Source organism: Eleutherodactylus coqui, chromosome 2 (genome assembly GCF_035609145.1).
Source record: "Eleutherodactylus coqui strain aEleCoq1 chromosome 2, aEleCoq1.hap1, whole genome shotgun sequence".
NCBI classification, from domain to species: Eukaryota; Metazoa; Chordata; class Amphibia; order Anura; family Eleutherodactylidae; genus Eleutherodactylus; species Eleutherodactylus coqui.
Window position 1 is genome coordinate 298579478 of NC_089838.1, and position 15549 is coordinate 298595026.

Here is a 15549-nt window from a genome sequence, read left to right on the forward strand (position 1 = left end):
CAGAAATAAACTTATATTACACAAATAATATTTACAGTATATCACTCCATAGGGGGGCTTGGTACACTTCGACATTACATCATGACAGTCTGCATCAGTAAGTGAATATATTCACCGAAAGCCAAAACATGGTTTACCAAATACGGCACTACACTATACATCGTCTCTCAGTTTCTCCAAAATGGCAGCAGCAAGACACGTGTTACCTTGAGCCTCCCCCATATATGCGTGATCTATACCAAATTTTGGCAACTGTCTCAAACATTTCCGATTAAAAAACATGCTGGGCTCCAACTACAATTTGAGACTGGCAGCTGCTGGGATTCCACATCCAGCTTCCTCTTCTGGTAAGGCCAATATCGCTCCGGGCGTTTTTATGTCGGGCCCAAAAGACACCCCCCGCCCCCGTGCAGGCTCACCTCTCATCTCCTCCCTGCTCGTTCTGTACAATGGAAGGGCACGGGGGCAAAGCTAAGCGCCGTCCCATCCCACCTCCTCCCATTGATGGCTATGGACAAGAGTAGGGATGTGGGCGGAGCTAAGCTACCACTCTCTTCCCGCATCTTGTCCATAGCAATCAATGGGAGGAGGCAGGGAGGGCTGGTGCTTAGCTCTGCCCCCTCCCATTGCAAATAACGAGCACGGAGGAGACGAGAGGTGAGCCTGTGATGGGGAGGGACAGGAAATGGGCAACGGCATGGTGAGCTCGGTGAATATGCACTGGGCCCCATGCCGTGTGAACGCCGGCCAATATGCACTCGTGGGAAAGGAGCCTTATCATGTGGGAGCTTGTTAGCTACACATACTCAGCATACACCATACGTACAGCATATAGGGGCTTTACACATCCCTGATATTTAAAAAATTCCTTCCCGACTCCAGTCTGGCAATCGGAATAATCCCCGACTCACCAACCTTTTTGAAGTAATCAGTGATATAACATGTAATATTGTTACGCTCAAGAAAGGTGTCCAGCCCCTCTTGTACTCTTCTAGTGAGTTTGCCATCACCACGTCCTCAGGCAGAGAGCTCCATAGTCTTACTGCTCTTACAGTAAAGAACCCCCTTCTATGTCCGTGTAGAAGCCTTCTTTCCTCTAGCTGTAGAGGGCGTCCCCTTGTTACAGTCCCAGTCCTGGATATAAAGAGATGATGGGAGAGATCTCTGTATTGTCCCCTGATATATTTATAGTTATTATGTCGTTTCTCAGCCATCTATTTTCTAAACTAAATAACCCCCCTGGGTATTGTAGTCCGCCCATTCCATTTATTACTTTAGTTGCACGCCTGTGTACCCGCTCAAGCTCTGATATGTCCTTATTGAGTACTGGTGACCAAAACTGTCCACAATATTCCATGTGTGGTATGTAGAAGTCTAGTCGGGTATATTGCTATCCGCGACGTTATCCCAATATCACATATAACTCCAAAACAAACAAATCTCTATGCACAGCTGAGTAAATCAGACGCACAAATCTTGCACGAATATGAACCCCATTCTTTTGAATGGAGTCATAAACATAAGCAATTTTTTTCGTGGCATGCTCTTACTTTTCGCGTTCCTCAAAACGCATCGCCCATTGTATTCAATGGGACAGGAAAACACATTGAACGGCGTGCGATGCGAGGTTTCCCATTGAAAACAATGAGAAAGCCGCGCTGGAGGATCGCTGCTTTACCTAAAGTGATGGGAGGTATTTTTTTTTTAAAAAGCCTTGCACCGCAGATAAATCGCAGATTGGCGAGCGCGATATCAGGCAGATTTTTACGGCCCAATATCGCGCTCGGACGTGTGTAGGAAGCCTTATGGGATAATCACAAATAAACTATTACATGTTAATTATTGATATGCCCCATGTGTACAATGATAACAGAGATTATGATGTAAGTAAAAGTAGTCATGTATATGTAAGGGACTGCAGGCAGCGGGTTCGGAGCTTTCTCGGTTTTCTGCGTCGATGTTAACCTGATCGACATTCAGTGGGGCACAGGAAATTGATAACTTATGACCAGTAATCCGGGGTATCTCAGTCTGTCAATGGATTTCAGAAGTCCTCTGCACTCTCCGCAAGCTTCTCGAAGGCCGTATCTCCTGCTCCCGGAGGAAACTATCTTTAGGATTGTATCTGCAACACTGCATGCAGTGCACCAAGAGAGACTCCTACTTCAACCTCCGTCCTGTACCAAGCTCCTCCCTCAACTACTTCCTGTATCTTCTTCCAGCTCAGCTGTTCCTCTGTTACGGCCCCCTCTTAAAGAGACACCACCAATACAAAGAAAACAACATCATACTATCATTAAACAGTAGAGATGAGCGAGCACCCAAATGCTCGAGTCTGCGTTATTCGAGTCGAGCTTTTCGTAAAATTCGAGAGCTCTACTCGAGTAACGAACCCCATTGACTACAATGGGAGACTCCAGCATTTTTGTATGTGGGACGCAGGGTCACGAGCTTTTTTTTTTTCTTAAGTTCGTCCATCTCTCCCTCTCCCTCCCTCTCCCCCCCTCTCTCCCCGCCAGACAAAAAATTTGCCAATGACGCGCGCTGCGGCGGGGAGGGGCCAAAACAGGCATATTACAGCGGGGAGGAGCCAAAAACTGGGGCAGGGTCGAACACGGCTTGATGCTCGTTCGAGTAACGAGCACCATCGAGTACGCTAATACTCAAACGAGCATCAAGGTCGGCAGGGTATGTTCGCTCAACTCTATTAAACAGTGATAAACTGTATCTCACTACACATACACTACCGTTCAAAAGTTTGGGGTCACATTGAAATGTCCTTATTTTTGAAGGAAAAGCACTGTACTTTTCAATGAAGATAACTTTAAACTAGTCCTAACTTTAAACAAATGCACTCTATACATTGCTAATGTGGTAAATGACTATTCTAGCTGCAAATGTCTGTTTTTTTGTGCAATATCTACAAAGGTGAATAGAGGCCCATTTCCAGCAACTATCACTCCAGTGTTCTAATGGTACAATGTGTTTGCTCATTGGCTCAGAAGGCTAATTGATGATTAGAAAACCCTTGTGCAATCATGTTCACACATCTGAAAACAGTCTAGCTCGTTACAAAAGCTACAAAACTGACCTTCCTGTGAGCAGATTGAGTTTCTGGAGCATCACATTTGTGGGGTCAATTAAACGCTCAAAATGGCCAGAAAAAGAGAACTTTCATCTGAAACTCGACAGTCTATTCTTGTTCTTAGAAATGAAGGCTATTCCATGCGAGAAATTGCTAAGAAATTGAAGATTTCCTACAACGGTGTGTACTACTCCCTTCAGAGGACAGCACAAACAGGCTCTAACCAGAGTAGAAAAAGAAGTGGGAGGCCGCGTTGCACAACTAAGCAAGAAGATAAGCACATTAGAGTCTCTAGTTTGAGAAACAGACGCCTCACAGGTACCCAACTGGCATCTTCATTAAATAGTACCCGCAAAACACCAGTGTCAACATCTACAGTGAAGAGGCAGCTGCGGGATTTTGGGCTTCAGGGCAGAGTGGCAAAGAAAAAGCCATATCTGAGACTGGCCAATAAAAGAAAAAGATTAAGATGGGCAAAAGAACACAGACATTGGACAGAGGAAGACTGGAAAAAAGTGTTGTGGACGGATGAATCCAAGTTTGAGGTGTTTGGATCACAAAGAAGAACGTTTGTGAGACGCAGAACAAATGAAAAGATGCTGGAAGAATGCCTGACGCCATCTGTTAAGCATGGTGGAGGTAATGTGATGGTCTGGGGTTGCTTTGGTGCTGGTAAGGTGGGAGATTTGTACAGGGTAAAAGGGATTCTGAATAAGGAAGGCTATCACTCCATTTTGCAACGCCATGCCATACCCAGTGGACAGCGCTTGATTGGAACCAATTTCATCCTACAACAGGACAATGACCCTAAACACACCTCCAAATTGTGCAAGAACTATTTACAGCAGAAGCAGGCAGCTGGTATTCTATCGGTAATGGAGTGGCCAGCGCAGTCACCAGATCTGAACCCCATTGAGCTGTTGTGGGAGCAGCTTGACCGTATAGTACGCCAGAAGTGCCCATCCAACCAATCCAACTTGTGGGAGATGCTTCTAGAAGCGTGGGGTGCAATTTCACAAGCTTACCTCAACAAATTAACAGCTAGAATGTCAAAGGTGTGCAATGCTGTAATTGCTGCAAAAGGAGGATTCTTTGACGAAAGCAAAGTTTGATGTAAAAACAATGTTATTTCACATACAAATCATTATTTCTAACCTTGTCAATGTCTTGGCTCTATTTTCTATTCATTTCACAACGCATGGTGGTGAATAAGTGTGACTTTTCATGGAAAACACAAAATTGTTTGGGTGACCCCAAACTTTTGAACAGTAGTGTATATTCTGGATGGATGGAGGATGGGCCTGCAGACTCATTGTCTCTGGTAGGCTCGAGGAACCATAATGCATGTAATACCACATTTGACCTGTAGTGTCACTGTAGAAAAAATAGGTAAGTGCTGAGAGTTTCCTTCAGTGATGAACTCAAGTCAGACCCTGGCGATGACCTCATCTGTGCGGAAGATGGCAAATAAAAGAGACAATCTCTATAAAATCTTGAAACTGGTAACTTTGCTCTTGTCCATATGTGTCAAAAACAGTGTAGTTAGAAATAATGTGGTGAGTTTAACAATTCTGGTTACTTATAAAAAAGGCTTTGTTTTCTGAACAGATCGCAGAGAAAGTATAATGGATGTCACTGACTTTAATGGTGATAGGAAAAAAATAATATCGCTTAAACGAGGACTTTTTTACTGGGATTTTTTGTTGTTTTTAGGTCCTACCTTCTGTGGGTAATAACGTCTTAAAGGGGTATTCCCAGAATTACCATTTATCCCCTGTCTACAGAATAGGGAATAAATATATTACCACTGGGGGTCCCACTGTTGGTCCCCCATCAATCATAGTAAAGAGGAGTCTTGTTTCCCCTATATTCCTCACTGAACCCCCAGCATTGAGAAGGAGCTTGAACGCAATGGCAGTCGTGTATGTACATTGCTGCTCCATTCACCTCTGTGGGACTGCCAAAGATAGCCAAGCTTTGTACTCGATTTCTCTTTGGCAGTCCCATAGAGTCGAATGGAATCTTAGGGTGCGTGCTTTTCCACCGCTCCATTCAAACTCCTCTTCACTGCATGGGATGTTCTTGGGAGGAAATAGGGACACGGGACACCCATTCTCATGATTGGTCGGAGCTCCAATAATGGAACCTCAGCAATCAAACACTTATCCACAATCCTATAGATAGGGGATGAATGTTAGTTCTGGGAATACCCCTTTAGTATATATTTATAAACAAAAGTAACCCTATCTTCTCTGCAGAATGGGCTGAATGCTCTACATCTATCCAGCAAGGAGGGGCACCTTAAAATGGTGAGCGAGCTGCTACACAAGGAGATTGTCCTGGAGACCACTACTAAGGTGAGCACTAATGGTAATCTACTTACAGTATTATACTTATTATATTGGTGTCAAAGCGCTTGGACAGGATTAGAATAAGATGGATTCTTTGTTCCTAAAACAGTGCCATACCTGTCCACAAGTTATGGTTAGGGTTCAGTGGGAGAATGAGTTAAAGGGGTTTGCCAAGAAGGCATGCTCTGATCATATGCCCTATTGTGGACATCCCTCTACGTCCCAGAATGGAGAGCCGCTCAGTAACCGTGGTTCCCATCCTGGTGGACCTTCTGTCATCCTAATGGTTGTACAACTTGTCACAACCCCTTTTAAAGGGGTTGTCCCATCTATCCAAATTGAAAAGTAACTATCAGCTGATATCTTTGGGGAAGGGGGGTGCAGCTTAACGTCTTGCGCAAAATTGAGATGTAATAGACCATGAGGCCTAGATAAATGAAGAGACACACAAGTAACACATTGTTGTAGCCACCTTTCTATTGACTATCCTCTCTGGATAAGAAAACAGGACCAGAATTGGGAACTTCCTACTGTCGTGTCCATAAGGCATATTGAGATAGGTCTTCCTGATGGGGCAACCCTTTTAACATAGCTGACCTACCCCCCTTATCAGATATAACAGAGAGCAACATTTGCTACATCTATGCTGATTGTGGGGGTCCCACCACCACGACCTAACCCCAATCTAATGGATGATAGTCTTTATGGGATCCCCATAATCTTCTAATCAGAAATATTAATCAGGTAGTGTATGTTGTAAATCATCTTCTGACTGTGTCTCTGTAGTACTTCTCTATGTCTCTATATATGCAACCATCTAAAATATTTTCTCCCTCATCCCATTGGCTGTGTAGAAGGGTAACACGGCCTTGCACATTGCTGCGTTGGCCGGACAAGAAGATGTGGTGCGGGAGCTTGTTAATTATGGGGCCAATGTCAACAGCCAGTCACAGGTAACATTTTCCAGTACTGTAGTAGCATTATATGGTTCCCATAATTTAGCAGGAAGGTGACCATTACTTGTGCTTTGTGTGAAACACAGAAAGGCTTTACGCCCCTGTATATGGCAGCTCAGGAGAACCATCTTCCAGTGGTGAAATTCCTTTTGGAGAATGGAGCCAACCAGAACCTTGCTACAGAGGTCAGTAATTTGGTGACGTGAAATCTTTGTTCCTTGATATTAAAACCTAATTCCACTTCAGAACTTGAAATGAAGATGGAACTAAAGTTAATCTGAATATTCCAGCCCACCTTGTCACACTAACAGGGGTCCAGCAAGTTGAGATATGGGGAGCAGTTTGATGGAGTCATAACACTAAAGAGTGACATGGAGGAAACACTGTGGTCACTGATTATTTTCCATGCTTGACTCGCAGCTTAGCGGCTAGTGTCAAGGGGGTAAAATTTAAACAACCTTCCGCTTTTGGGAAAAAATTCTGTCCTGGGACCGAAGGGGGTATATTTTTTTTAAAAAAAAAAAGGTTAAGAAACCAGCAGTAGGGTTCTCCTTGGCCTTCACCATAAAGCCTTGTTTTGTTCAGTCTCCGACATATACTACGGGTGAAGACCATCACTCCAGATGTCTCCAGATCAGCCTGAAGTTCTTTGGATGTTGCACGGGGTTCTTTGTGACATTTTGAACCAAATTCGTAGGATTCTCTTACCAGTTGTCCATTTTTCACCACATCCTAGAAAGTTCCTGATTGTTCCATGAGTAACAAACGTCTTGCTAACTTTTCAACCTGTTAAAGTTGGGATGCCGAGGTCTATGGAGATCCTCTTGCACCCTTTAGACTGCTCGTGCTTGGTGATGACAGCATTTCTGGTCTACTCAGACAGCTCTTTTGTCTTTACCATTGGGAACCAGGAACAGGGGATAAATTGGACTTTTCCATCGTCAAAACCACCATTCATAGGTTAATTAAAATCATGTGAGCAATAACAAGGTGGAGGCAAGCAAGTCTAATGAATCACAAATGTGTGTGGTTTTGGCCTTGGTGCCATTAATAGTGTCTTGGCATTGCTATCAATTTTGTGTCCTTTTTTTTCTTGCAAAGTTTTTACTTAGCTCTTTTTGTGTCTTGTACGTCTCTGTATCACACTTGTTTTTATATATCCAAGCTAAATGCTTTATTTTAGGAGATATTTTACATGGTGTACTTAATATACAGGGGTAGCAGTTATGTTGACCACAACTTTACAAGGCTATAAGCCTTATTCAGACGGGGCTTTGTAATTTTTCACATTACTGAATGTTCCTGTTCTTTTAATATCTACATATAACACCATGTCATGAAATATCATCATCAGCAAGAAAGCAGAAGGTGCATTTGATAGCGATATGCAAGCCTATAATGTGTTTATTGCTTCTAGCCTCTGGATATGATCCCATTTCTTGCCAGTGGCCTCCTTTTGTCTTTTCGTAAAAAAAAAGGAGAAACTTCAGCTCACAGCTGGTTTCTGTCTAAAGCATGGCTGACCTATATTTATGGAGACAAGAGTGCACGGTGTAGCAAGGTTTCAGGCGGTCTCCAGACAGACGGGTCACTGACCTATTAAACAGCGTCCTAGTGTGCAGCCTTTTTGTCGAAGGACTCGGTGATACTATATCAGCTTTTGTTCGTCCGTCTTTGGTGCTTTCATGTCTTTTGATGTAAGTTCCCTTTAATCCCAGAACCTTACTATGTACTGTCACGTCTTCTCACACACAGGATGGATTCACCCCGTTGGCCGTAGCTTTGCAGCAGGGACATGAGAACGTAGTCGCTCACCTCATCAGCTATGGAATGAAAGGAAAAGTACGACTCCCTGCTTTGCACATTGCCGCTCGAAATGATGACACCCGGACAGCCGCCGTTCTCCTACAGAATGACCCTAATGCCGATGTCTTATCAAAGGTCAGATTTTTTGACCCTACATGCTGCCATTGGCTCCATCCTCAGTCTATGACCCTATAGTTTACTCTTGGTGGTCTTTTCTAGCATGAAGATTAAGTTTTTCCAACTGTCCTATACATGGTGACACGTGGATTGGTGGGATATGCCATATTTGGTGGGTTCATAGAGCGGGGAAACTGGAGAAGACTAATTGGGGATTCTCAGGCACAACTTAGAATGGAGAGCACTCAGAGACCCCACACTTACTTGTGCTATTCTCATCTGAAAGCCACACAAGAATAAGCCATCCATTTTCTCGCCCATTCACATGGCCGTGTGTGGCTTATTTATGCCACAGTCCAGATTTCTGTTGGCCAGGGAAAGATACTTTAGCGATGCTAAGCTCTCTCCCCCTCACTTCCTTACCTTTGCCGGCTGATCGCAGCAATAGAGGCTCCCATAGAAGCCAAGGAGAGCTGTGGCAAAGGGAGAGGGGAGGGAGTTTAGCAGTGCTAGCATTGCTAAACTCCCTCCCGATCCCTTTACTGGCAGCTTCCATAGGCTTCTATGGGAGCTGACGGCTGACTGGGGCCAAAAGATAGGGCAATACCTATCTTTTCCGTATGTGCTATTTTTTTCTGGATGGAAAATCGCTCATCTGAACGAATGCATTGAAATGCAATGCTTCAGATAGTCACAATTTTTGGCCAATGTTTTATTGCGCCCGTGTCAATAAAGCCTTTAGGAGTTTCCTATCTTATAAAGTGATGACATTTGGCTAGGATATGCCATCACTTTATGATCAGTGGGGCTCCACCCTGTACGGCCCCCACTGATCCTGAGAATGTAGAGGTGCATTGTCTTGCGGTTGCACTGTTTTTCCTTGTTCAACGGCGCTCACGACCATCTGACTGTGCAGGGAATTGCAGTTGACCCCATTCAAGTGATTGGAGGGCAGCTACATTTTCTGGCCAGGAGTGCCATTGTGCAAGGAAAACTTCTTACCAGTGATGCAGCTTCTTCTTTCTTAGGATTAGTGGGGGTCCCAACGATCGTCCCCAACCAATTATACAATGGTGGCATATCCTGACTGTATGCCATTACTTTAGGAATGCCCCTCTACATACTGTGGAGTCAGCAGCCCCATACGGTACGTGTATATTGTATCTATGCCCAACTCATGCCTTTGCCTTACAGACAGGATTTACGCCCCTGCACATTGCGGCTCACTATGAGAACCTTAACGTCGCACAACTCCTCCTGAACAGGGGTGCGAATGTTAATTTCACACCTCAGGTAAGTATCACTGCTGCACTCTTCTTGGCGGCGGAGATAATCATTGCTCTTTATCTTATATATGTCTTGTCGTTCCTTTCTTAAGAATGGTATTAGCGCTCTGCACATCGCGTCTCGGCGTGGGAACGTTATCATGGTGCGGCTCTTGTTGGACAGAGGAGCGCAGATAGATGCACTAACCAAGGTAATGGGGACTCGCGGTAGGATGTGGGGGGTGATGGAATCCATTATGTTCTGCAACTTTACTTGTTTTTATGGATTATGTTTTTTGGACTATAAAGTGCGCAGGATAATAAGTCGCACAAAAGTTTTGATGGAAGAAAAGAACTATCAGAGCAGGAGTGTCAAATTCTTTTTTTTACCAAGGGCCACATTAGCATTATGGTTGCCTTCAAAGGGCCGTTTAAAAGGGCGAATTTGCGCTTACACGGCTGTGGCGTTCTAGGTACTATGATGGGGTTTCTTCCCTGCCATTTCTTTAGCACCAGGCTTCCAACCTTGGAGGGTGGTTAGGGTGCCCGGTGAGGCTGGCAGAGCCGTGCCATCACCTATGAATAGTTGAACAGAGCGGTATGCACCAGAGCTTGGAATCCAAGATGGTACCTGTTCCCTGTGCTGGCTGCGTCCTCTGGAGATAGTGGAGAGCTGGTCCTTCTGTGTCTGGACCTTGTTACAGGCCACATATAATGACATGGTGGGCCGGATTCGGCCCACAGGCCTTGAGTTTACGCATGCATTAGAGCTACTGCATCATTGAAACTGGTCTTAAGCTGAATTGACATGTTACAGCAGTAGAAGCGCAGTTCCAACTGCACCGACACTTACATCATCCTGGTTTTAAAAAGGCATATTCATTTTCCCATTGTTGGATTGCTCCCAGAGTAATCCGTGACATCATAGAGTGAGTCATGTGACCTGCTGGAGTGCTCATGATCCAGCTGATGCAATCATGAACAGCCTGTGGACAGAGGATCTTCTTCAACCCTACTCATTACAGACCAGCCACATCACACCAGAAATGATTATCACACTGTGAACTGGCTTTGTACTTCCCTGCTACATCCTTGTGGCATCTGCATCCATTTCTATGCTGCACAATTCTCCATCCAGGATAAACCGCACAAGAGTTTTTGCACTGGGTGCCGCCATATTGCTGCTCTGCTTTCAACCTTGCTTTTGGATGGAACACAGCCAGTACACTCTGAGTGTGCTCCAGTAATAATGAACAGCTGGAGAATGTGCTCAAGAGATGCTCCTGGCATTGGTGAACAGCCAGAGCGTGTGTTCTGCACTCTGAGCATGGTCAGAATGTAACAATGAGGGCTTATTCAGGCGGGCGTATATCGGTCGGGTTTTCATGCCTGGCCGATTTACGCTGCCCCTCTCTGCAAGTCATATAACATTACATCATCCTATCAACTTAAGATGCAAGGCATTGCACTACCTATGGCACCAAACTTAACACCGCTCTCTAGTGTTAACCCTTTAGGTTAGTCCCAATAAAGGTCCACAACTCTCACACTGGCCAGGGAATTTGTGCCTCACAGAATCCAGGGGACAGAGTGCACACAATACTGATGTCGGTATCCAGTTCGTTGGATATAGACCTCTCCATAGCACTCAGAACCTTGCTGAGGTTTCCATTTTTGTCCGTGCAGTATCCACTGCGCAGACCTTTACAGTGCCTGCTCTGTCTCTGTCTCAAGGCTCCCTCTCCTCCCACCCAGTGGTCCACCTGCATCTCCATTCTCTCCAGCTGCTTCTTCATCTGCACACAGCAAAGGTCTTTGGAGACCTTTTACAGGCTCCATAGCAGTCTAGTCCTGGAACTCTTTGGCCTCTGGTCGCTTAGCTCCTGACTCTCCCCTTACTAGTGGCCTCTGCCACTTCAATAAGCAGGCTGGCTGGCTAGGGCTCTACTGTATAACAGTCTCTACCCAAAACTACTGTGCCAGTCTGGTTTTTTTAATACTTTTTCGGCACCTATACGCTTTTCCAGGTTGGCTGCCACCGCAGAGTCACATGAGGGGGTGGAGCCAAAGGTTTTCAAACTCTGTATCAGAGCAGAGTTAAGTTAAATCATGTGACCTCTGTGGAATGTCTTCAAAAACACACATTAACCCATTAACCATGCAAAGACAAGGTTACCCCTTACATATGAATACTGTTATAGGGACACCGTGCTTGGCAATGTTAGGGTCCATTAAGGCAGGTGTAATATCAGTCCATTCATTCCACAGGACGCATGCGGGCCAATTATAGCTTAGCAGGCTATACATACAGTTTTCGAAGACTGACATTCCGTATTTTCATATGTTTTCATGGATGCAATAATAAGTATTTTGAGTGCATAAACCTCTTTCCTATATATCTCCCTACAGGATGAATTGACCCCTCTACACTGTGCTGTAAGAAATGGCCATGTCCGGATCTCAGAGATTCTTCTGGATCACGGAGCCCCCATACAAGCCAAGACCAAGGTAGTACTAACGCTGAAGGATGTATTAATGAGGCACCCACTCACCTACCTGTCCAGCTAGGCTGAAATCTCTTCCACCTACACACCGCTACATAAACTGTATAGACATGAGAGGTGCACTTTAATTCAAGAATGCATGACGGTGTTTTCACAGAACGGGCTGTCTCCCATTCACATGGCCTCCCAAGGAGATCATCTGGACTGCGTACGGCTTCTACTGCAATATCAGGCGCAAATCGATGACATCACGTTGGACCACCTTACTCCTCTGCATGTGGCAGCTCATTGTGGCCATCATCGAGTGGCAAAACTTCTCCTAGATAAGGGAGCAAAGCCAAATGCCCGCGCCTTGGTAAGTTATGCCAAAGAAGAAATGGATTTGGATGCATGGACAGTTTTATGGGATGGCAAACTGGGCAATTGCCCATGGTCACCCTTTACCAGGGGATCCCTGAAGACTGGAAACAGAGGAAAACAGTAAAACAATCAAGCATTATTTAGCAGTATATGGTGGTATTATTTGAAATTTGAGATGTAGTTCTTTAAAGAAGTATCGTGTGGAGACTGCATATTATTCGGGCACTGTAAGGCCGTATTATGTTGACTCTTTAAGGAAATATTGTTTTGAGACCGTATAATAGTCGGTCAATATTTGGCGCTATTATGTGGCTATACATGGCAGTCTATTGACGTTATATGGTTGCAATAGGTGGGCTGTATGGCACTATATGGTGGTATTACATGGGCCATACATTGCAGTATATTGATACTATATGGTGGTATTAGGTTGGTAGCGCATGACAGTATATTGATATTAAGGTGGCAATATTAGGTGGGCTGGATATGGCAGTATATTTTCAGTATATGGCTGAACTATGTGGTCTAAAATTACATGGGCTTTATATAGCAGTATATTTACACTATACGGTGGTATTAGGTGGGTTGCACACAGTATATTGACCCTATATGGCTGTATTAGGTGGACTGTATATGGCGTATATGGTCGGATTAGGTGGGGTGTACATTGCAGTATATTGACACTATATGGCAGTATATTTACACTATATGGCGGTAGTACATGGGCTATACATGGAAGTATATCGACCCTCTATGGCTGTATTATGTGCTATACATTCCTGAGTAACAGTTGTCTAGAAGTGGAAGGCCATTGCCTTACGTTGCAGATTAATTGCTTACATTACACTAGAAAAATAATCACTTCCATCTGACTTGACATTCTAAAAGTTTATAGGTAATAGACTTTCTGTTCACCCAAAAACCACATTTTCACTTCTCCTTTCTTGTATGTCACCTTTCGCTGGTCAGTCTGTCTTCTACTGCAGTTGTGTATGTGGTGGATGTCTTCTGTTTCTACCCAGGTTCTTTTTGTGCTTAGTTCGGTGTCTCATCCTTTTCTTTTGCTTTATGCAGAATGGGTTCACCCCCCTACATATAGCCTGCAAGAAAAGTCATATTAGAGTCATGGATCTGTTGTTGAAGTCTGGAGCCTCCATTGATGCTGTCACAGAGGTGAGAGTCATAAAATGGTAGAGTTGGAAGGGACCTCTAGGGTCATCGGGTCCAACCCCCTGCTTAGTACAGGATCACTAAATCATCCCAGACAGATATTTGTCCAGCCTTTGTTTGTAGAGTTCCATTGAAGGAGAACTCCCCACCACCCATGGTAACCTGTTCCACTCATTCATCACCCTCCCTGTCTAATATCCAATCTGTGTCTCCTCCCTTTCAGTTTCATCCCATTGCTTCTAGTCTTTCCTTGTGCAAATAAGAATAGGGCTGATCCCTCTGCACTGGGACAGCCCTTCAGATATTTGTAGACAGCTATAAAGTCTCCTCTCAGCCTTCTTTTTTGCAAGCTAAACATTCCCAAATTCTTTACCCGTTCCTCATAGGATATGGTTTACAGACCGCTCACCATCCTGGTAGCTTTTCTCTGAGTTTGCTCCAGTTTGTCTATGTCTTTTTTAAATCGAGGTGCCCAGAACTGGACACAGTATTCGAGATGAGGTCTGACTAAGGAAGAGTAGAGGGGGATAGTTACCTCATGTGATCTAGACTCTATGCTTCTCTTAATACATCCCAGAATTGTGTTTGCCTTTTTGGCTGCTGCATCACATTGTTGACTCATGTTCAGTCTATGATCTATTAGTATACCCAAGTCTCTTTCACATGTGCTGCTGCTTAGCCCAATTCCTCCCATTCTGTATGTGCTTTTTTCATTTTTCTTGCCCAGATGTAGGACTTTGCATTTCTCCCTGTTAAATACCATTTTGTTAATTGCCGCCCACTGTGCAAGCTTTGCTATATTTTTCTGAATCCTCTCTTTTCCCTAGTGTTAGCTATCCCTCCTAGCTTTGTGTTGTCAGCAAATTTGATCAGTTTCTCATCAATTCCCTCCTCCCGATCATTTATAAAAATGTTGACCAACACTGGGCCTAGGACAGAGCCATGTGGTACCCCACTTGATACATTCTTCCACTTGGATGTGCAGCCATTTATGACCACTCTTTGAGTACTATCACTCAGCCAGTTGTGAATCCACCTAACAGTTGCCTTCTCAATCCCATATTTGGTATTTTTTTTCAATAAGGATGATATGAGATACTTTGTCAAATGCTTTACTAAAGTCAAGAAGGACAATATTGGGCCAATAAAAATATCTACTCTTTTTTTTCAACCTGTTAAGAACCACCCGTAAGGTGTGTGCCCTGGACTTTAAACCCTCACCATTGTAAATGCATAGAGTGGATTTAAAGCTCCTGTTCCCGCAATCTAACAAGAACAGTTCAGGTGCCTGTGTGTGAACCCTGAAGAGAAGATAGAAACCGTTTGTAATCGCTTGTTTGTATACTGTCCCTAAATTGGGTATTCCAGACATTTAATCCCTTGCAGTATTGATGACATTCTCAGGATAGGCCATCGATAGTGCAATAAAAGGTATAGTCTCCATTGATTTCAATGAGAGCTATATATTCTATTGCACTTCCATCTCCGATCCCAATGCCTACGTCCGGCCCCACTGCAGTGAGTGTGAGGACTGAAATCAGCTGATCGCTGGGGGGGTCCAAGTAGCGGACTCCCACCAATCAACTATTAATGACCTATTCTGTGGATAGGATAGGTCATCAATATTGCAAGGGGTCAAATGTCCAGAATACCCCTTTAATGAGCACTGTGTAGTGAATAGAGGCAGCAACAATGCCTGTACTGCACCAAGCAAGCTGGGCACCTCAAAATGACAAGTGTCATCACAGGGGGCTACTCTCATCTGACTCTTAAAGGTGTCCCAGGTATAGTGGAAAACTACAAAATACTTAAAATAATCATTTAAATGGTCCATAGAACACTTTTATGACCACCACATGTGCAATATTTCTATAAGGTGACTAGTTGTTAAGGGATTCGTGTTGTATGCCATGCGATGATTTTGTATGAAAACTC

General features: G+C 44.2%; 1 protein-coding gene across 9 annotated transcripts in view; it reads left to right on the forward strand.

Annotated features, from left to right (window-relative positions):
* The window catches only part of ANK1 (ankyrin 1), a 184126-nt gene that overhangs the window by 59049 nt on the left and 109528 nt on the right, over positions 1 to 15549 (forward strand). For 8 of the 9 annotated variants that reach the window (XM_066593421.1, XM_066593413.1, XM_066593416.1 and 5 more), the window contains 9 exons: positions 5344 to 5442; positions 6291 to 6389; positions 6479 to 6577; positions 8148 to 8333; positions 9510 to 9608; positions 9694 to 9792; positions 11990 to 12088; positions 12242 to 12439; positions 13519 to 13617. In XM_066593421.1, coding sequence (XP_066449518.1) covers positions 5392 to 5442; positions 6291 to 6389; positions 6479 to 6577; positions 8148 to 8333; positions 9510 to 9608; positions 9694 to 9792; positions 11990 to 12088; positions 12242 to 12439; positions 13519 to 13617 — 1029 coding nt within the window. In that variant the 5' untranslated portion in view covers positions 5344 to 5391. The remainder of the gene's footprint in view (positions 1 to 5343; positions 5443 to 6290; positions 6390 to 6478; positions 6578 to 8147; positions 8334 to 9509; positions 9609 to 9693; positions 9793 to 11989; positions 12089 to 12241; positions 12440 to 13518; positions 13618 to 15549) is intronic. The other variant, XM_066593420.1, reaches the window with a different exon arrangement.